The sequence below is a fragment of the Calliopsis andreniformis genome, chromosome 3 (assembly GCF_051401765.1).
Source record: "Calliopsis andreniformis isolate RMS-2024a chromosome 3, iyCalAndr_principal, whole genome shotgun sequence".
NCBI lineage: Eukaryota > Metazoa > Arthropoda > Insecta > Hymenoptera > Andrenidae > Calliopsis > Calliopsis andreniformis.
The window spans coordinates 7,226,569-7,250,912 of NC_135064.1; the positions used below are offsets into that span (position 1 = coordinate 7,226,569).

The 24,344-nt window shown below is 34.4% G+C and overlaps 1 protein-coding gene across 5 annotated transcripts in view; it reads right to left on the reverse strand.

The window, feature by feature from the left end:
- Positions 1-24,344, reverse strand: part of LOC143177133 (venom dipeptidyl peptidase 4) — a 280,040-nt gene that overhangs the window by 199,181 nt on the left and 56,515 nt on the right. For all 5 annotated transcript variants that reach the window (XM_076374932.1, XM_076374931.1, XM_076374930.1 and 2 more), the window contains exons 4-5: positions 10,508-10,602; positions 9,794-9,868 (exon numbers count right to left, since the gene is read on the reverse strand). In XM_076374932.1, the coding sequence (XP_076231047.1) occupies positions 9,794-9,868; positions 10,508-10,602 (170 nt within the window). The remainder of the gene's footprint in view (positions 1-9,793; positions 9,869-10,507; positions 10,603-24,344) is intronic.

The window sequence follows — 24,344 nt, forward strand, 5'->3', positions numbered from 1 at the left end:
TTTTCGTTGAAAATAACGTGGTCAATCTTACTGTATTAACATGCTTCATAATTTACGATTTAGTAGCTTTATCGTTTGTGTTAACATGTTATTAAATTTCATGGTATTTGTTATACATGTATTTGAAAGCATAGTTAACTGTTTTATGTACTGTCTCCTTGATCACTTATTTGCATTAAATCTGATACTACTGCGTTTCGTGCATTTTTGATTCTGGTGAGACTTAATGATAGCACAACACATATATACATATAAATATACATATATACATATATACATATAAAGTCATATAAATATTTTTTTTATGTACATCAATGTTTCTCGTTGTTAACTTTCTAGTTCTTGCAGCTTAACCTGTGTTAATTAATTATTCATTCATTTTTTCACTAATCAGAATTATTCTGTTATTCTTCCTAATAAAAGAGATTATAAACATAAGTGGTTCGTATTTTATTGCATACATCTATTGTGTAAAATATAACATGGTTACGTGTTTGCATTGGGCCTTATATAGCCAGGGGATAATTCTATGTAAAAGAATATGGAAAAAGTTTGGTATTCAATTTTTTCATCCGAGGCTTTCTTTTCGAGAAAATCGAATTTAAAATTTAATACTTTCATTTTAGTTTATTACTTTACAAGTACTGCTGGAAATATCCTCCTCGGTTCTACATACATACATAACTATACTCAACGAATTAGGGACAACTGAACGAATTGTAACGTATTTTCATTTTTTAGTTTTTCAAACACTTGAAGAATGTGTTGCCTCAGCTGCGCAAATCTGTAAAGATTTTTTTTGTACACTTCTTCTTTATTATGTTCACATATGTAAAAGTCCAAATGTTTGAAGTCCCGAGACATTGGAGGTCAGTGTATCTTACCGCCACGATCTATCCAGCAGGAATACTTTTCATTTAAGAAATTTAAAACTGGTCTCGTGAAATGTGGCGGGGCATCGTCATGTTGAAAAATAATTCTAGTTCTGATATCTATAGGTACTTTTTCTGACAATAAAGACAACGTATCACGTAGAAACTCTAAATCGAACTACCTGGGTATTTTCTACAATATCCTATCATTATCAATGTTTATAAACACTGGCACGGACAGAGACAACCACCAACAAAATACACGATAAGTAAATTGCATTGCGTAGTTGAGCAAACTACAAATTCGATTTTCTCGAAAACGAAGCCTCGGATGCAAAAATTGTATGCCACATTTTTTCTCTATCTTTTTATGTAAAAATACTTCCTGGCCGGTTGTATTATCATTTTTCATCCACCCAGTGTCTGAAAAAATTCTGTAACACTGTAAAAATTGAAATAGTAAAATTCACTTTAGCGAGACTTATTTTATATTTGGAGTTTGTATGTTTTGACTCGTAAACAAATTGCGGTTGCTTTTTCATTTAATATTTTCCACAAAAATCCATCCCGTAGAGAGTAGTTTTATTGGATCATCCAGCTTTTATCTTTTACATTTATTGGAGTTTGATCACCCCTGTGATTAATATTTTGCAGGCCAACGTTTATTGAACACGTAAAAAGCACGAGGCATTGTGTAAATATCGTTCAGTAGACGGGCGCGCTGATAACCACCGGACTGCATTATCGCTACATCCGACGTTTATCATCGCGTTTGTGCGAAATATCAGGGTATAGGGTAATTGCATCATACTATTATATGAATAAAAATGACAAATAACTGTGTATAATGCTGGGACCTCCGGTACATATAGGTATTTGTTTATCAAGGTACAGAAACGTGAATATTTTAAGTTAAACACAAAAAGTAGAAAAATATCATTTTAAACATAACGATAGAATGATTGGAGGAAGGAAATCTTTAATATCATTTCGTAAAACCTGTGATCCGATTAAAGCTCGCTTCTTCTTTCACTGAATCAAACATGTCACTCATCTGTGACAAAAGTGATGCAGCTTAAAAAAATAAGTACGTTTACCAATATATACCTTATACATATTAACAGCTTTGTGGTCGAGTTTTGTAAGCCACGTTTCCTTATATCACTTATATTGCATACGAGTGATATATTTCTTGTTGTTTTTCGATGTTAACTGAAAAGCTAGGTTCCTAAAAGTGTGTCTACACTGCATGTTATATGTATAATAAAGTTATGTACATATATGTAGGCGCACCTTTAGATAAACAGTAATTAAACCAAATAGTACTTACCTAAGCTTTCCATTTCTTTGAAATAAACTCTCACTATTAGTTTCCTTTTTTCTTCGAGTATAATTACTTTTCAATCTTTTAATAGTATCTAGACATTTCTGAGACATTTACTATTTATAGAAATATTAAATGTTAAGTATATTAAGACTAAGTGAATAATAAGTGTTTTGTTTGTATGTGAACAGCCAATTATTTAATTGATAATATTCCAGAATTAGAATATTATTTCCAGAGTTAAAAAAATGAACATAAATGAATAATATTTGTTTATTATACAAAGTGATAAAAAAGAAGAATTCAGAACTTTTTGTTCATTTCGGTAGCTATTGCGCTGCATAAAAATAATGAACTGTGTTATCATTTTCTTTGTAAGTGATTTCAAAAGATTTTCTGTCTGTACGGAAAAAAATGTTAAGCTGACATTATTGACCTCTTGTAAAATTTACAAAAGTATAATAACATCAGTAAGAATCGACTTGTTAGATTTAATAAAGCTGTTATTAGTATAGTCAAGCTACCTTTGTTAATTTCACAAAGGTCTATAATAGGTCCTACAATTGTGTACCCTGCTTTAATCTACTTAGGAGATTCTTGCAAGATCTGTGCGACCATTTTTCCTGTGTCTTCCCACTGACGCGTCCCACTTGCTTCAGTCCAAATAAAAATTTATTTATAAAAAGAATATTAATTTTCCAATGCACATTTTTTAGGTCTTTTACCCATTTGGCGAATAATATGCGCCCTCAAAGCCCGCAATCCTTTTTTAACCTGTACGATACTATCACTTCTCTGAAAACTATGGAATTTAAATAACCCACCACCTCAACCATCTTCGCCCATGCAGATGATCATTCTTAGGAGGAAACGAAGAAAAATATTATCAGACGAGCTCTGTAAAGTACCAGATGCTCCTTCGCTCGTTTGAAAGACGCAAAAGAGTCGCTGGGGAGAAAAATATAGCGAGTCCAACGTTAACGAGCGAAGATCACAACACGGCCGATTTTCCACGGGGAATGTTTGAACTTCGCAACGTGACTTCATTAAACGCACGAAACGCGACGTTCGTCGACAGATAAAACTAGACGCAGAAGGTACACATTATGCGGTGTGCAACGTGACATGATATCGTACAACGAGGGCATCCTCTAATGATGCAAAGACCCGGGTGGTAGCGCAGCAATATTCTCTTTCGTGCTTCTCCTTTTCGGGCCCCGCTGCACGTTTCAGTTCCTCTGCCGTCGCATGGAAAATTCCAATAATCAGCAAACTCGACTACGTGTGTACACTCGCAACCGGAAATTCATTAGACGGCCATTGTACACCTCGCTCCCGCCAATTAGTATTACTTTCCGTCACCCGTTTTTCCAACGAGTTATATTTTATTTCACGGAATTGGCAACGCTCTGCTCCGCAACCTGCTACTGCCTCCTCGTTCGGTGCTTATTGTTTTATGTACGTTCGATTCATTCAGCTTCGCAAATTAGCCCCATCTTCCCTCTCCCCCGTCATCACAGAAATTTCTACATTTATTTCCATTCAGTAACTCAATGCACAATTTTCGTTTCCTGTATCATTTTGCTACGGACCCACTACTTTGTTCGATAAAATGATTCGACGTTCATAACAACAGTTGTCATTAATTACACGCGTTTATTACTGTGCGAGTCGTATTAATCATTATTATTAATTACGTTTCATAAAGCGCGACATTCGCGCCGGGTATATAATTCATATTTTGTTTTATGGTAAAAAGTAGAGACAAAATTTGTGGAAACGAGGGGAATGCGTGATCCACCTTCATCGTTTATGTGCATAAATAGTTGGACTCTACTTTTGTTTATTGTATTTGAAATATCCAGTTTCTGCACTTCGGTATACGGAAATGACTGGTTATAACATTATTACACTCTTTTTGTGTCATTAACTTCTGATTTTCAAATTTTGAAAACATTCAAGTAATCAAATATTCAAATTTGCAGATAGTTTAGCATTTAAGTATCCAAATTTTCCAGTAATCAAATGCAAAAATTTTCGAATCAAACTGTCAGTTTTTTTAATTTGCAGGGAGTTTTTGAAAATCTTAATTTCTAGATTCCAATTCGAAATTTGCAAACTATATAACCATAACTAGACATCATTATACTATATCTTTAAAAAGTGTGTTATCCTCAAAAGCGTAGTTTATCGTTAATCGATCTTACTCATAAAGTAGAGTCGATCATAGTTTTACTCATTTCTTTATCAGGGAAAATATCATTTGTGTGCTTTTAGACTAACAATGAGAGCCACTGATCGCTTTCAAGCATTTCGACGCCAGCTGCATCATATTGGAATCTAACAGCTTCCGACAATAGCTGCTTCTCACGATCAAGCGCCAATATCGTAAATACGATCCTTAAAATTCCTTTAACTAATATTGCTTCCGCCACAACTACAGCCGTGTGCACTGGGTCGTTCTGTGTACTCGTCGCGCTTCTTTTAATTCGAAAACTTCTCCAAGGTGGTCAATATCATAAATGCGGAAGTTTAAAATACCTAGGAATTATTCGTCTGCTTGTCGTTTTCCTTCGATAAATAAAAGACTCGAACGAGGCGAGCAAAGAAGGGGGAATCACTTATTCCATTAACTCCAGTTTAAAGGGAGGTTTGTTTAAGGAAAACAGTACGATGACTGTTTAATAATGAGAATAATCAATAAATACTGGTAGCACGCGTTTGACCTATCAGAAACCTAAGTGAGAATATCTGAACATAAAACTTGTTTATTTGAAATAATTTTAAGATACAGTGAATGCAGTAATGATCTTATAACATACGATTAGATGCAAATGGTTTTTGACTTGATTCCATATATGAAAATTCAGTATCAAAACATAAATATTGTTTCATGTCCTTGATGAAATATTTCATGGATTACTTATTGAATACTCTGGGTGTTCGATGAGAAGTGTCAGAAATTTTAAGGGATGGTTATACAAGTTAGAATAAGACAAGACTTTGCTGTGTCTGACTTAGAACTTATGCTACTGACTTCAGTATATTTAGCCTGGGACTAATATTGTTGACTTCGCTATGTCTGATTTGGAACCTATTATACTGATTCCACTGTGTCTAGCATGCCTAATGCACACCATCAGTAGAATAACTCCCAAATCAGACACATCTCGTGCGAAAAGTAGACATTTTTATATCAATTAATAACTCTGAAATGAAGTCTCAAAAGCAACTTCGTCATTCCTGATTTTCATCCTACTTTAATATGTAGAATCACCTCCTAAAATTTTTAAAACCTGCCATTGAACATCCTGTATAATAATGTCATACATATTCATATGTAGAAGAGAGCGGAACAAGATATTATATTTACTTATGATATAAAATAAATTTCCTATATTAAAAATACATACACTACAACTCGAAGATATCTAGATGAGTACTTGTTTTTACAGAAGAATTTAAATTAGGAATGAAACTAATTACTATAGAAGTACTTATTATATTGTTGCCATTATATACACATAGTATAAAATTAACATATTGTAAAAGTAGTTTTTATACACAAATCATTTAAATTAAATTAAATTGTGCTCATAAGTGTGAAACGTAACGAAACTGTTTCAGGAGACTCATGGAAGTATTTAGAACAAATGTGAAAGGAAGTTTGCTAGGAAACAAAAACCCAGTACAAATTTCTCACCAGCTATTCTTAAGCGAAACAAAATATGGAAAAATAATGTTGGACATAACGATAACACAACTACACACTAATCCCATCTTGCCACCTCTCCCTCTAATAATGATATGTTGCGTGAAAACACTTGCTACATCAAAATTGAGAAATGTTTCCTCAATTTCACAACACCTTCCACACGTTGATATGCTAGTCTTCATGGTCTCCTTAAACCTGATATTTACCCAACATCGGGTCAACGTCAAACATAGTCACGCTGATTCTTAAACAGAAATATCTAAAAAGAATCCTTCCATTTCCAGAATGGATCTAACACGCGTGAGCTCCCTTTGAAAATGCAGTCGACTCATAAGTTAGATGTACGTAATTCAGGATTTCATGTACAACAGCAGAGTGTGCCGTGGTCCGTTGACGCTACACGCACCATGGGACCAGCGGGTGGCGAGGTTAGCCCACGTACAAATATAACCAAACGCAGGGATGAAGACGAGCGTCAGCGAAACGCTGGCAAAGGGAAAAGAGAAATGCCGACTGGATGAACTGAGATTGACATACAGGGAAAGCGGTGACAGAATGATAAAAAAGAAAAAAAAAACGAGAGGGAAAGGTAGCACAATGGGAGGGTGAAACAAGAATACATCGGAATGCCGTTCAAAAATAAATCTATTGGATTGTGAATTTGAATACGAAATACGGCGGCACGGAATACTGTATTACGAGTGGAATGGAACGGAGCCACTCTAAACACGCCCTCGTAAAATGCGAACTCGTGGAACTACAGGTAAGGGGTTCTAGTCTTCTAACATGAAATATTCATAAAAATTCAACGTGTATAATCGTTTCAGGAACAAAGCAACGAAGAGAAAGAGAGAGAGATCGAGAGGGGCGTGGGGGAGAGAGAGAGAGAGAGAGAATAGGTAAAGAAGGCAATTGGTCGGGTGGCGGGCAGAAGAGGTTTGAGATACAGTGACCATAATATATGCAATTGGGGCGAGCAGTGTGCAGGGCGCTAGCCTGTGGCCGATTATGCGTGCTGCTGAATGTGAGGAGTCGAGGAAGCTGAGCACGAAGGCTTGCAATACCGCCGACCTGTGCAGACACTATGCATGTCAGGTATTATATGGTATTTAGCGTGTATCTGGTACTCCACGCATACTGTTGTTTAACATTCTGCAGCTGGAATTACGTTGAACATGTGTTTCAAGAATAATCGTGCGTATGGCGCGATACAAGATTCCTAAATACTTGAAATCTGCACTAGGTGTTTACTGTTACTGGAAATATGAGACACTAGGAAATAAGGTGTACGATATTTTTCATTTTATCCTAGTCAAACTGAAGAACTAGAAAACTTTCCATAAATGTTACATTAGGGACCAAATGTTTGGAGTCATTTTCCGAATGAAGGAGAATAACAATTTCCCTGTTAAACACACTATTCAGGTAACCGTAGACAAATGTGTTCATTTATGTATGTCAAAAATTAAGGAAATTATAACATAATCATGGCAGGAAGTATTAATTTCAAGTTTAAAACAGGTTGATGTACAACGTAACTTAATGAGAATAAGAATAAGAATTTAACAAATTTTATTCCCATGTTTGTGACTCCATTTATACTTGTGGCATGCCTTGAGTATTATAAACTATTCATAATGTTAACTGAATTTTAGGTAAGATGCTATACACAAATAATATTGGAACTTCATTCCTATAAGCTGTATACTCACTTTTGACTTTGACTGCATGTAATATATAAAGGATTAAAAACAAAGCAATCACTTGCCAATATTATTTATTAATCTTCGTTCTATTCGGTTTGTTCAGACATGGTGACATAGAATTTTAGACGTGTGTTAAATATTTACAGACTGAATCTTAATTTCATTTAATTCAATCTAGTTACCTAATAGTAGTTACCTAATCCAAAATATGAATTATACATATGTTTAGTTCAATTTCAAAGTTAATTTGAACCTCAGCTGAGGGTTAAATTTGAATTAAGTTCCGATTAGAACGTTATAGACAATGAATAAGTTAGATCCAGATTACGCAGAAAGGGACTTAAATTAAGTCTAGGCCGAGTCTAGGTTAAGTGTCCATTAGATCCGTGTTCCTTCTGATTTATAAACGGAGTTAGTTTAACTTCAGAATATTCGACTCTGAATAAGTCAGATGTAGGTTAAATAGAAACCTGTTTTGAACCTGTATTAGGTCTAGGTTAACTTTGAATTTAGCTACGTCTCCTGCAAATGCCAATGCATCAGACTTTTGCTAGGGCATTCGAAAAATTTCAACCTCGCAATTGCTATCACTTTTTCGGCTATTGCTATCTCGAACTAGGCCACCAATACGCTCGATACGCCCTCAGAATCAACGTGCACAGAAGAAGCACTCCTGCGCGCATATTTGCTGCAATGAATTCGACGTACTTTCAGCATCAATATAATTCTAGAAACGTCGGAAAATTGGTTTACTTTTCACGCAGAAGCGATATGTTCTGCAAGCACATGTTTTTACAACTTTCCATCGCCTAACGTAAACCATACATCGAACAAAAACTAATGAAAGATATTCGATATTGCGCACCGTACATGTAGGATAATATTTTAAAGGGTGGTAGAGGAATTCAACTGAAATACAAAATATTTTATGACTACATAAAGTCCAATCTGCCTCCATCTTGCAATAGTAATCCCTTAAAGTTAACGTACCTATATACTAAATTAACAATCAGAGGATTCTGTAATTTTACAAATACATTGGGAGACAGGAACAAAGCAAAAAAGACTTAATACATTTTCATGTATCTCTTACGATTTAATTTTTATAAACCTTTAAAAATCTGAGATCCACTTCATATTAACATCTAAGATGTCTAAAGCTTTATAAAAGTTAAACCATAAGAAATACGATAAAATGTATTATGTCTTTTTTGCTGTATTCCTGTCATTCGATATATGTAACATTACAGAATCCTCAGATTGGAAATTTAATAAGTGTATATATTAATAAATTACTAAATCCTCCTACTATCAGTTTACCATCTAGATATATTAACTATAAGGCATCGTTATTGCAAAATGAGGGCAGGTCAGACATTATCTCATACAACATTTTGTGTTCCATTTAAACTCCATTACCATTCTTTAAAATATTACCACCTATGTATTGTTTATATCCTGCACAAAATATGAGGAGATACTTAAATTCGATTATTACACGTTACTGCACCATTCTCTTTACTTATACCTACTGGCTATAATAATACTCGAATATTAGAATGCAAACAGAGCGACAGGATTGAAATTTAAAAGCGATATTCGCCAACCAATGTTTTCCGAGCCACGTTCGAGAACTCCAGATGATCTGATCGACAAAAAACGTGAATCCTTTTTGCAACTGGCTCAATTCATTTATATGCAAATGTATACTTCCAGTGTGATAAAACAACCGTCCCGAGATATGATTTCCCTCCCAATAAGAACACTCTATTTTCATTCGCAAACTGGTTCGACTATCAATGACCCGTCCAAGAGGCTGCAGATCTTTTAGTATGTATGAAGCGAATGACGAATAAACGACGATATAATGATACATCCTCTTCGAGATCGATAGCGCCTACTATGCAATTCGTATGCGTTTCAACTGTAGGTACGATTCATATTTTGTGAGCTGATGCAAATGGCTGCATATGCGACTATTGATCGGGACTTATCGCGTGGGATAATTTCGTGGTCAGCCGGATCGAAACTTATTCGCATTTCAAGCCGCGTAGCATTGAAATTTTACTCGCGGTCGGCTTCGATTGCGATGAAAATCACCCTTTTTCACAATAACGAAAGTCAGGATACTCTGAGCGCGCATTGACACAGGTGTAATAAGTATGTGGTACATTACCTTCTGGTAGTCGATGGCAAGCAGAAGATACTTTCGATCAGCAGACAATTGATGGTTGAAACTCGATAACAGGGCCTGCGAAATATAAAAAATAATTGCTAATTTGGGTTTCTGTTCTTAACTTTTAACTATTGACATGGAGTCTGAGAGATTCCATATGGTACATTTTCATTATTGTCCTTATTTAAATAGGAACGATCTTATACTGAAAATTGGGAATGTATATCGTACCTCGTTTTTACATTCCAATTATTATCGTATTGAGGTTAACCCCTTAAAAGTTAAAACGCGTATTTAAATACGATGGATGAAACTTTTTAATGAAAATTGTTAAAATGAAATGATATTATTCGTGTTACTATTATTCTTATGTAGTAATAACTAATAATACGAATTGTGTGCTAAATATAAAACAACTAACGAGAGGAAAATACATAATTAATATTATAATAACAATATAAATACTTCAAAGGCAGTGCATATATATATATATTAAAGTGATATAGTAGACATAAAAAAGTTAGTAAAAAAGGAACAGTAAAAGAATTTTTCTCTGTATACTATCAATAAGATGTAGCAGGCAGAGAACACTGTAATATAACTTCTGAATTTTCTTATGATCATTCAACACAATGCACAAGAAAATAGTACCTATAGATCGAAGTAATATTTTATGATAACAAGACGTAAAACAATGTGAAAAATTGAACTTACTGAATTATTTGAGCTCAGTAGTATTCTCGGCTCCTTCGATGAGACATTGTAGATCACGAGATTCCCCATTTCATCGCGATATAGGATCTCGTTTCCTATGAACAAAGAATAACACAAATTTTACGATTCTGGAACAAATTTGTATACATGTTACGAACAAACTGAAGATGATCTACCTGTTAGACTGAACTTTAACAAATAGAAATTTTCCAGGGAAAACAATGTATGCTATTCGGTTCAGAAAATTGGATTAAAAATTCGAAGTGTTTATTAAATCTGTCAATGTCACGACTAAATCTGGAGTTGGTCTATAAAATCTATATAAATCGAAATTAAGTGTAGATTCTATGTACGTATATACATTAGGTCTAGATTAAGTTTAAGTTTGTCTTAAGTTTGAATTATATCTAGTTTAACTCTTAATTAAGCTAAGGTTCCTCAGTCTAGGCTGTGTCTTTTAAGGATGAACCTAGATTAAATCTATTAAAAACGTACCATCGAAATTTATAAAATAAATTTAATTATCATGATCCAGTTCGCTAGAACCATAACTTACTCGTAAAAATGGTGAAAGCAGACACTTTATTTTTCGAGCACTATTCAACGCAATAAATTCTCCACAGATAATTTATTTCCGCGTAAAGTGGAATGGAGTTTCTTCGTGGATTACATTACCACGTGTCTTTTGTCTACTATCCTATTATTGGTCCCATTCAGCAAGTACCATATCCTTTGTTACGAACTTCTAGCTAACTTTAACTAACGGGAACGGAGAAGATTCTGCTACAACAAGAACGAACCAAAGTAATTCTAGTCTTCCTTGAACCGTTAAATACCTGTACTACCAGTTAGTCGAGATTAATAGGATTCCACCAATATCCATATCCAGTGTGAGCGTATGTTTGCAATCGATATCCGCTTCGCGAATAAACATCAAAGTATAGCAATAACCTACGGATATTTTTCTGAATACTTCCTTGTCACGTTATTGCATCTCGTGTTGTGACACAACCTATAACGCTTGGCTTTCGAGTATCAGAGAAGCTTTTAATATCCGGTCTGACCCCGAGATAGGTGAACCAACGACACTGTAATACACCTACAGGGACGACTGTCGGCCAACGTTTCTGTTACTATGTAAAAGAAATGTTCTCGTTACAAAATTACACGTTGACGTAAAAATACCTGCCCTGTGATTAACATTTTCGAAGTTTTATTTCAAACGCGCTCTGTCTACAGAAGTAAACGTTCGTGTGACTGGTTACACAATAGTTACTTCTAGAATACTGTTTCTTTATTTAACTCTTAGTTTTATTACTACATTAGGTATTTGAAAGTTTGAATATTGAAATATTGGTGTACTTGAAAGTTTGATAAGAAAATTGAAATATTAAAATATTTAAATATCAGAAATCTTTTGTTCCCAGGAAGCAAAGCACAGCTATAGGATCTGTGGTACTTTAGAAATATATTTAAGAAATAGATACAGACGTCAATTTTGATGAAATTTTGCGTATTTCTTGAATAGTCAAAAATATTTAGACAATATTTATTTTTACTAGCAAATGTTCATGGTTAAAGAAATTGAAATTAGCCTTCACATTAGACGGTGAAAAACATATTTTGTACAGTACCTTATAGTAGGTTTAGGGTCGATGCATAGGAGCAATATTTTGACGCACGATCTCGTTGCGATCATGTTTTTTTTGTTTTTCCAATTACAAACAACGAAGGCAAACATATGATGGCAAGGAGATCGTGCGTCAAAATATCGCTCATGTACATGTATATCGGGCCATAGACCAAGTGAACGAATGTTCATTTTTCTCCCATTTCAAAAAAATTCAATTATTATAAATAAATAAAATGGACAAATAAATAAAAATAAATGAATTTCGTTAAAGAGAGAGAAAAACAAACATTTCTTTGCTCGGTTTAAACTCAGACTTAGAATCTATTTCGTATACATCAGTTATTTAAATGGTTAAATATATATTTTGGAATAATACATTTAGATTCATAAACAGATTTTCAAGATTTCAGTTATTTCAGAAAATATATTTGATATATTCCACTTGCAAATTGTTGCTCTATTTCTTAGCAAAACCATGCATGCAACTGTGTACACAACAAAAAACAAAAATACGCATGTTTAGAAATTTTCAAGTTTTAATGCATTTATTGCTGTATTTAAAAATTAATTAACAACAGAAATTTTACGATAAACTTTTGAACACCCGTCAAGGGTTCGCACGCTAGGAAGCGCGCTCAAGCTCGAAAATGTACAAGCTTCAATGTCCAAAAACGTTTTAGCTTACCTCTAACTAATTACAACTGTACCACCGAACTTTACCTTCTGCCAGGAATTAACGAGTATTCGAAATGGTTCAAATACAAAAATTTAAACCTGAGCAAATACTTGAAGCGTTCTATAAAGTCAGTCTATTTACCAGAGCAGAGGTGAGCGAACCTATTTCGCTCATTTCCATGTAACTACGAGATCGCTTCAAATTTCATAAGCCAATGGATCTATTGGTATCCGTGCGTGCGCCATTACAAAGCACAATTTCCAAATATTCGTAGAATAAACCGTGCAGATATCCTACGTGGCATATTGTATGGATTTCGTCTGCAAATACACAATGTGCAATTTTCCTAGATAATTATTAAAATATTTCGACTCTGATTGGAACTGACACAACAATTTTCATACGATTTTTTATAGCACAATATAATAAATAGAAAAATGTATCATCAAAGACATTCTGAAAATTATTTCCAGTTTTTGACACGTACACCATGCCAAAGTAAATGTCTAGTGTATCACCAGTGTTCAGAGTCGAGGTCAATTTGTATTCTGGATATATTCTAATACCACGTCATTCGAAATGAAGAACATAGGAAAAGAACTTAATAAGTCACATTTTCCAAACTTCATACGAAAGCAATTTTAAAGTTTGAAACATTCTAAATTAATCTCGCGAAAACGAATCATACAATCAGTACATCCAACGTTCTTCACTGCAATAATTAAAAACTCTTTAATAACTTTGAGTTTCTCGTTGACTTATCAAAATTTTTCTCTATTTAACATGTACTTGTCAAGTTATTTCCCTCTGCAACTATTGTGAAAATGGTTATATCTTTGAACTTGTCCAGATTTGCATTCTTTAACTGTGCCTTATAAAAATACTCCCTTTTAGCTACCAGATGATATAACAAGCAGAAAATGAACTTATCGAGTTCTTCCCCTGTAGTCTTAAAGTACACTTTCCTGTTACATTACAAGCCATGATTTTTGTTGTCATAACACTGTACCACAATGCAATAGCATTAAGGTCGCAATTTAGAGTTACGTGAATATGTATAATTAGTAGAACAATTCGACAACAAAAGATTGCACATCAATTTCTATGAGGTTTTTGTAATTGTGAGATTTTTGAAATGTGATGACTTTAAACGTGGAAAAAGTTTTACAAGGAACCAAAGAATTTTGACAATTTTTTAGAGAAAAACTATCGTCATTCCCCATCTGCTTCTTAAAAAAAACAATCTTCATAAAAATTCAACATAGGGAAGTGTAATTAGAAAATTCGCCCTTTAAAATAACTCCAGATTTCTTTTCTCGGAGTTACGATATATTTAAAAATGGTCAATGTTTCGGTCCAGTATTTGAACAATTTCTTGAGTCATTGTACTCCATGATGTAGGTAACTTTCTTTGCTATAGGTTTGATATAAGTAACTACTTAAAAACGTTATACTTTTATATTTATGCACCAATTTGTCTTTTTGAATTTGGACAAACTATACATATAGTTCTAATCTTATTGAATAAATACATTTACCATTAATAACCAGTAATAACAGAAATCTGTGTAAACTACTATTCTGTATAATACATCTACCATGGTTACAGAAGACAAAACTGAGTGCCTTTATTGTTAGTTAATTCATTATCTGTTCACCATAGAATTAAGTTTCAAAATAGACTTGGCTACTACTAGTTGTATCCTGATAAACTTCCTCATAAATTATAAAAGAAAACAGTATTTACATTGCAAGAGAAAAGAATATTTAACAATCAGAATATGTTAAAAATTGATAGTTTTTATTATTCGTTGCAATCCTTGCAAATTCACTCGATGTGTAGCTAACAGAACAGTTAACAGAAAGTATGTCTTTTTATTATTTATATTCATAGTTTTCGAGTCGCAAATGGTTTATAACGCCACTACTTCGTTTAATATGTATTTGCAAACTATGAAACAGATATTCAAGCATTCATAGCTAACAGCGATTTAGCTTCCAAACTACCATTGTGGAGTGAAAAGCGACCAAAATGGATCAAAATAACAAGCAGTTTATAAACTATGTATATGTGTTCTATGTCGATAAAGTTAAACCGACTAACAGTGTATGTTCATATATTCATACTTGAATAAAATTCAAAATCAATTTTAAAATAACTTTGAAACACCCTGTATTGCAGAATACAAAAAGATTTAGAGATTCAACCACGATTACTTATTTTGAATATTTTGCATACTGTACATACACACTACACTTGCATTTTATATTTTGTTACACATTTACATTTCTCACAAATACACAAAAATCTGCATCTAATAGTTAAACTGTACAAAAATGATAGTATTTGAGCATATTTACAGGAAGGTAGACAGTTTTCTTTCAGCAACTGGAAACCACGAGATTGAAGCAAATATAGTCTCTCAAATATAGTCTATTTATATACTAATATATAATATATAATACATATACCTTGAGAATTGCCAAGTTATTTATTGTGAATATAAGAGCACCTGAATATCTAAAAGTGTGAAATCGCTCAATCTGAGGAAATGAAAATTAGTGACTACATCACGCGTAAATACATATGTATAACCCAGTGTGAAGATCGCATCAATTACGAAGCACTTGTCGGTATATGCCTGATATATGCCCAATAGTTCTCAGCTATTCCAATTTTATCATTCCACAGAATCTCGTTAGATAACATCTGAGGCTGTTAACCCTTGGCATGGGTTATCCACTATGCCACCCTCAATTTTAATGAAGCTCCATGATCGTGCGGAATATAATAGCGAAAGGGTATTCAAAAATCGCTGACATACCGATTGCCGTGTTGGCTTCTAATTTGCGTGATCGCGTCAGAGCGCTTACACGTACATACAGCGTTTTCAACCCCAACAAATACACGGTTCTCTTAACTTTTCCCTATCGTTCCGCCAACGTCGTGCATTAATCGAGTTCATTCGTACGGGAATAACGCGGGCACATAGAGTGTTTTATAAGTGGCAGGCAACATGAGCGCACCGCACCTGAATAATTACACTCGACAGGGACCGTAATTTTTCTGTAAATAAATCAAGCTTTACATAAATATAGCCGACTCGGTAATCATCCAACCAAATACAGCAAAAACTTCACCGCAAAAACCAAAACATGCGCATTACTGAAAATTAATTAGCAGTAATCCTGTATGTATTTAGGAAGCATGCACGAAATCGCAAAAAATTCAGCACTTTTACCAACCAAAGTATTGAACGGAATTAGTTAATAACTGCTGACGCGGAATTTGCGAACCTACAAAAGCTTGAAAATCGCAAACTCCATTTTAATGCTATTACCGTATGTTTGAAGAGCTCGTGCGTCTTTTGTTGTATTTTTCGGAAAACTGTGAATTAAAAATGAAAATTTCGATGGTGCCTCTAATGAATAAAGGATATTTTAAAAAGATGGTGCGAAAATTTTGACATTTGTAGCACTCACTTAGGAGAATAAAAATGTTACAGAAACATGGTATCCTAAAATCAGTTCTTTTATCAAAGATACAAAATTTCGCTTTCATATTCATTACAGGTGTCTGATACATATGTCTTTCTTTCATTTCAATCCAAAACACATCTATGGATCACAGATTAACGTACATTTTTAAATAGAAATGTATATTACATGTATTTAATAATATTTATTGATATTATTAATATACGTTTTCATACATCCTATAGCATTAAACTAATACACCATTAAGGAGGGAGACTCAAGTCAATAGTTAAAAAGAAAAATGATTTTCTCGATTTTTTAATGGCATAAAGCTTTGATAAAATTTGTCACTTTTCATACACATTCTCCAACATTTCAGAATATAAATAGTTCTTTCTATTACAATTTATTGGCTTTGTCTGAAATAATAAATACTATTCTCTTGTAGTCTAGCATCTATTTATAATGTAATCTAGAAGAAAAAATCAAACGGAGCTTTTTTCTTCATAGAACTAAAATCAGTCCATTCTGAGACAAGAAACGAATTTGCCCTTTCCTTCTGTCGTTTCCTCCCACACCCACCACCATTTCTTTAGACAGCTTTTTGTGCTGCAGGCCCTTTTTTCTATGTTTTCACCAGTGAGACATCGATTGTCTATTCGATACACGCCGCAAAAGATCTATTCAAAAAATCTACTCAAAAGATGGCTGAAAAGCTGAAAGATGTTTGGTATACGTACGTACATGTACCAAGGAGGGGTTCTATTGCTAAAGGGTGCTGGGCCTGAAGAACTGGTGCTAGGTGTGGGAGGAAATGGTAGACCAAAGGAAAGCGGAATTAATTTCCTGTCTCGGGCGACTCGATTATAGGCATCGTATGAACTTAAATCTTATTTAAAACATACAACATTAATAATAATACGCGGTTCTGAAAGCAGAGGAATGATATTTCCATAAATTTTTTACTTTAATTACGCAATAAATATAGTTTGAATAAATAATATTATGAACTAAAAAAATTCGTACGATAAACAACTTATGAGTATACACATGTATGCTTTAGATCAGCTCAGTCGATTAATTGTTTTTTGAGTTATGCTGCACGCCAATTTTAAAAATGTGGTTTTAAGAAAAACGAGTTAAAAGTTTTCGTTTCAGAGAATTCAGTAGTGCAAGCAAGAGTCTTCTTTCAAAAACGACTAAAATTTCAATCTAAAATATTTACAGCACATTCCTGAGATATAAAAGCATTGCTTTATGCATTAAAAAAGAAATCGACTTTTTTGGCCCGTTACTTAAGTCTCTCCCCTTAACCAATTTTTCTGTTTACAATCAGTACTTCGAAGAATAAATAAAAATTGATTTTGCTTAAAAGAGACCCATTTTAGGATCTATATTGATTAGACATTTTTTATTCCTCTCTGTGAGTACTATAAGCTTCTAAAGTCCTTGACCCTTTTTCAACCCCATATATTTCATATTGCCTCAGTTATTGAATCGCGTTTAGTTGCGTTTAGATTTCACGGAACACGAGGGCATTTCGAATCCGATTCGTTAGGAAGAATCGACAACCGTTGTCCGTATGATGAAATGAAAAATTGCCTGTTACAGCTTGCGACAAAATTGATAACGCACTCCGTCAACGAAAAAGATGAATGTGACACGAAACAAAGGAAAATTAATTATACTCCTTCCAGCCGATAAGTGTTTCTGTTTCGTTTCAGCTTTAACGAATGCCTGCAACGAAATACTAATAAAATTACCCACGACATTTTGTCCTTCTCTAAAAGAAAAAATATTCTATGATACCTTCGACGTGTTCACGCATTTGCATGCCACTATCTCGGTAAATTTAACGTCCGTTGAATACGTCGTTCTCCTTATTTCGCGACTGTTGGCGGCCCTGTAGCTAGAAAGGTAGCTTACGAAGCAAGAAAAGATGGGGGAGGACCAAGTCCGGCTTATGGGCTGAGTGTTTAAACTGAATGACGCCGTTTACAAAGAGGAACGATCTCGCAACCGTTGCCGCCTGTGCATGCTTTTATAAGAACTTCTCAACGATCTGTTGTAAACTGAAGAAAACGCTTAGGACAACGCTTCTAGCAACAGCCGTTGAATCGCGGAAGCTACGTTACTATATGGAAAGAGAATATGCAAGTTTACATAGTCGTAAGGAGTTGTACTTTGCTTAAATGAAGTATTATTTCTACGAGACAAAAATACTTGTGCTAAGGGCTCGGAGTGTTCATGCTTGAGCCTTAAAAGCTTTATGACGGAAGTGTATATTACTCTGTAGTTATATCACTTTTAGGACATAGCCATAGCTAATAGTTTAGCAAACATTAACAATGGACGTTGAAAATGTTGAGGTTTTGGAAATTTCCAAACAGGTACTTAAATGTTCAACTATTCAAATACTTAGATATTCCACCTTTCATATATGTATTTATATTTTTCAATATTTGAACATTAATTGAAGAAGACGAACAAAGTAACTTTAATAATATCTTGTACCTACACATTAGCCATGTATCATAAAAAGATAGTATTGACATATTCGTCTCAATAAGTTCTATAAACTGATCAAGACTTATTACAAAATAAGCGTTATATTTAATAGCTCTCCTCATTAGAATTATAAAAGAGACATAATACTACCACATATATATTATATACTATTATTTAGAACGTACGACAATATCTAACAAAAAATTCAAAATATGATTGTGATAAAGTAAGTGAAAAATTAACAGCGACAAAATCGTGACTGAAGTCGTGTTTCAGTGATTAACATTCAAAAATTCGGATGAAAAGCGCCTCAAGCCTAGCAATCTGTCATTCGTCGGGGTACATAGAGTGGTAAATGCTCAGTGTACACTTGTCTATTGATTCACAGCATTCAGCTCGATAATCGATAGACAGCTAGGCTTCAGGCGGTCTACATCCGAATAATTGAACGCTAATGTCTAAAAAACAAAATTAAGATCAATTATAAAATTATCTTCTAAATATTTTTACCTGTTATCCAAGATCCTACATATTTAAACACTTAATATTAATATTAACGGGGTTAGGACTTTTGACCAATACACATTTGGCTGAGCACACATTTTACCAAATACACATTTGACCGAATTCATATTTCGGCCATTCGACTTAGGTTTAAAAAAATATAACATCTTTTAAGCTACGTATTAGGTTGAATAAAATATATGATTGTTCTCGAACCTTAATTTAAAAAAAAAAACGAACTGTAATCCCTATCGAAATAAAACAATTTTTAAATGTCTAGGGACCAAATGTTCAAATCTCCAGACATCTGAAAAATTGTTCTATTCTTATTAAACCTTGGAACATTTACATTTTACCTCGTTACATTTTATAAACAGTACACTTTCGATTACTTCACCTGACATTTTTTTATTAATATCTCGGAAATTATTTAATACCCGAAGCTAGGATTTTACTTTTGGGACCCACTCCTCTTCCCCTTTCACTACTTAAAATTTCATTCATTTGGAAGAACCGCCAAAGAAATCTACATCTAGTTGTCAAAATATAAATTCAGTTAAATTTGTACTCGGTCAAATGCATATTCTGTCAAATGTCTATTTTCGGACAGCTGTCAGCAATTGGCATTCGGAGAGTCAATATTAACATACCAATATTAACATTAATCCAAATTCATTTTAAAATTTGTTGCTGCTTGCCGTTGGCATAGCTCTACAACATTATAAAGGTTATAAATATAATATTTACTTCTGAGATGTATGAATATCCGCATGCTATTAATTAATCACGGTACTAACATCAGAATAAGGTGTTATTAATTCATGTAATTCTACGTGTGATATCTGCTCATGTAAAGTTTTGAGATAAACAAACAGTATTTATATCTCGAAAACGAAGAGTCTCTGGACATATGTTTATATAACATTTTCTCATCCTTAAGAGGTGTAGAATATGATACCAAAGTATAGCCACCTATTTCTGTAACACCCTCTATATAGATATTAGTAAAAGCTTGCTCATCTGTTATGTATTCAGAATTAAAGAAACCTTAGAAACCAATTGAACCAATTACAATTGGTTTACAATTGAACCAAAAGGAACCCGAGGTTCATAACAAGGTTAAAGATTCCAACCTAAACTGACTAAGAATAACGTCAGGTACTACCTTCCAAAACTATACTTCGTTCACTGGGAGAACGCAGTTGTCGGTTGACGAGTTTTCGTACCCTTTGCGCAGTTCACGCCTACGCTCATTAGTTATTGGCTCTGTCACTCCCGAGCACATCCCTACCCATGAACCCCTTGTTGGGCCCTTGGAGGTCCTACCATTTCTAAAGAAAGTCACTTCTTCAAGTGTTAGCGCATAAACGGTGTGAAAGAAATTTTGAGCAAGCAAACGATATTCTTTTAGATTTTAGTTTTCTCCGAAAGTATTAATGCGGCTCTGTTAGCAAATAAAAATCTTCTTGAATATCGTCTCTGTCGACCGAAAACGTATTGGTACTAGTCAGAATTCTTACTGCGTTGCAATACCATAAACGACCCTAGATTTCCCGTGTCATAAACTACCTGGTCGCATCGAACATTTTGTAGGAAATCCAAGAAACAGTTCTACCGTTACTGTTTCTTTATAATCAAATAAGCTGTAGATTCTTATACATTGATATCTCAATAAATATTGTTTCTTAATAGATAGAAACATTTGTTTCATTTGGACACTAGGTATACAGAGTAGAAAGAAGCAAGGCGTGTCCTTTTAGGCTCTTGAATCCTTCACCAATCTCAGTGGAAAAGTCAGTCGGAGCAATGGAAGCCATCTGCGTGAAACGACTGCGTTCTCTCAGTGAACGCAGTATAGAACCGATAATATACAACCCATCAAAATTTCTCTCTTGCGCGTCATTAAATCTGCATCCCCGTAATTGTATTTGCCTGTAAGTACCCAATACAGCCCACCTCAAAGACAAAACCTGGTTCCCAACAAATGGAAGTCCCTTGTACCCAACTAGCCATTATGCGTACATCATCAGCCGAGGCGAGGGTCGGGTAAACGAGAACTCCGAAATACTTGGCAAGACAAAAAGTGGAGCGCCGTGTCATGACATAACGATGGAGTGGCGAAACCAGGAAAAAAGAGTTATCGACACGGCAACCAGCAAATACATGAGAAAGTCATCCCGCGGGGCCAGTTACCGAAAGATAACGATGATCCTCGCAGAATACAGCCGGCGAAATGTTAGCTGGCGAACGGTCGTTTCAAATGACGTGCTGTTTCTCGCCATTACGAACATCTGGACGAATCGTGGCTCTCTATGGAAAGCGTCCCAGGAGCATGCTACATCCCCCAAGCGTGCCGTGTTAGCCGTGCCCCTGAATACAACGGGTATGCCTAGATATAATGGGCACGTTTTATGCCACCCGTAAAATCTGCAAGCTTGATATTTATGTATTCGTCCCTCGATCGCATTCCGCTGGGAGCTGCGTGTCACGAATATGGGTATTAATTTTACAACGACTTAAGGGGTGAATAAATTTCACACTTCAGGTTGTCGACGGGGATCTCGAGGTATATTTTTCGCGCGCACAATTGAGCCATCAAATCTGGGAGGTGTTTAAATTGAAGAGGAAGTGCGTGAGGACAATGTCACGTCGTTTCGTATTCTTGCTTAAATATGGAGTCACGACATTTCTCCTTCATAGATATAGCATTTCTGCGTTATATACTCTCGCTGTGAACGTAATTTTAGAGGTGATTTAAACGCATAGAAATATGGAAAGTATTCGCGTGCATAGTAGCGTATTTAATCTTGTTTCGGAGTTAAAGACTGCTTTGTGTTTCAATAATTCATGACATAAACTAGGTTAGTACCTCATATGTGCAGTAACGTGATATGTGATGTGTGATTACTTGGATTCACTATGAATAACACTTTAAACACGTTCAGTAAAAATGAGGTAAATGTTTCCTGTAAACAGTTAACATTTCAGCGTTTTTGAGAAATGAATGTGCTACGTATAAAAAATATGCATTTAGCTTTCCTTTGATTATTTGACTTTAAATTTATAAATTATAAAAATTAAAAATTATACGAACCGTTGCAAAGAAAACATGTAAAATAATGTTTTAAATAGATTTTTCTTTATGTAAAATCTTAATTATTTATGAATGCTATCATAGCTTATAAATCATTGCAATTTCAATAAAGATAGTTCACATACAAAATTTCTAGTCGCATAATGTACAAATATTTCTCTCGTTATCTTTACATTATTGATGTACTCCTAAATTATGCTCGGTTGTTTTAAGACATCCTGTATGAACAGTTGATATTAAAAAATTCATACGAGCACTGATGCTCCGCTATAAGCCGATCAATCCGATCACGTGAACATCATACGCAACTGATACTGCTGATATCCAGTTTATTTTGAACTGACCACTTCAGCCATACATCCTTCTACAAAAGTATCTTCAATGAAGTTCAGTTTTACATGATAATTATAAATTATCAATATTGTCACCCACTTTTCGAATATTTTATTGCGAATATGTGTACATTTAATGTAATCTAATTGGATAGAGAATGTCTAATTGCATGTGAATCATTTAATTATTTGAATAATTAAATATCTACTTATAATATATGTCCTTGCTGTACTTTGTTCTGAAATATACAGTCAGTTTTTAAAAATATGAAGAAATTGTAGAATGACCATGAAAAAATATATTTATCAATATAAAAATACATTGCGGGTGTATGCACAAATGAAAAAATAATATAAATATTATTGAGTATCCTTAATAAAATATTTGGTAGATTACTTACTGAATATATAGGGTATTCGAATACAAGTTTAAAAATTTAAGGGGTGATTCTACATGTTAAAATAAGACGAGACTTTGCTATGTCTGATTTGGAAGTTATTCTACTGACTTTGGTGTTTTGTGGCTTAGGACTTATTCTACTGAATTCACTGTGTCTGGCACAGCTAATACCCATCGGTAGTAGAATAAATCCCAAGTCAAATTGTCATTTCACGCGAATTTTAGGTGTTTTATCAACAATTAATAACTTTGAAACGAAGCCTTAAACGCACTTTTCTCATTCTTTCATCCCATTTCATAACATAGAATCACCTTTTAAAGTTTCTAATACCTATTGTTGAACACCCTACATACTCTACTGTGGTGTAAAACAAAATACTTAACATTAAGCGCAATTCCTTACTGATTTTAAAACTTTTTCCAATTGTATAAGCACGATGTGACCTAGCAAGTGTCCTAATACTTTTGGGCGGAGATGTATACCTTCGAAGAACGCATCTTCGATCGACGTACAATTATCAGTCAACGATGTTTCATTCTGTCTAGACGAGTATAATGAAATTATTATTGAAACGTGCTCTAGAAACGCCCCCTAAAACTTAGCCAGCCGATTACGACGCTTATGGGGCCACTTTATCACCGCGCAGATTATAAAGGATTTTAAGGCCTTCCTGGCTTAAGGAGCGATAACAATTTTTATCGGCGTAATTGCCGGCACGCGAAATTTCCGACCAACCTTCCATTAAATCATCTTAATCTTTAATATCTCAGATACCGCGGAAGGCATTCAAGGAATCCGTTTTCAGCCAATAAAAAAACCCTCGAGAGCCTAATCTGCCGCGAAGAGTCGATACTTTTAACGACCCCTCTCAAACGAACAGATTGTTCGTGGCGAGCCCTGTGAACGGTTCCTCCAAGGCGGAATATCGTTTCCTTGATAAATGCAACCAGTTTGAAGTTAATTGCGATCTCATTGTGCAACCGACCCTTTCCCGGCTTCCTCCCGTGCGTTTGATGTTTGACAGTACCTAACAGTTTCCTGTGAAATCGTTCCACCGACAGCATATCGTTCTTTTCCTTTTCCCCTTTAAAGCTGCGAGAGATAAGGAAAGCCATCGTTAGGAGAGGTACTTCATTTAGGAATATACCTAAACAGAGTTCTTAAAATACCAGCACAGTTAAAACTTGAGCAAATAATATTATTTCCCGTGGA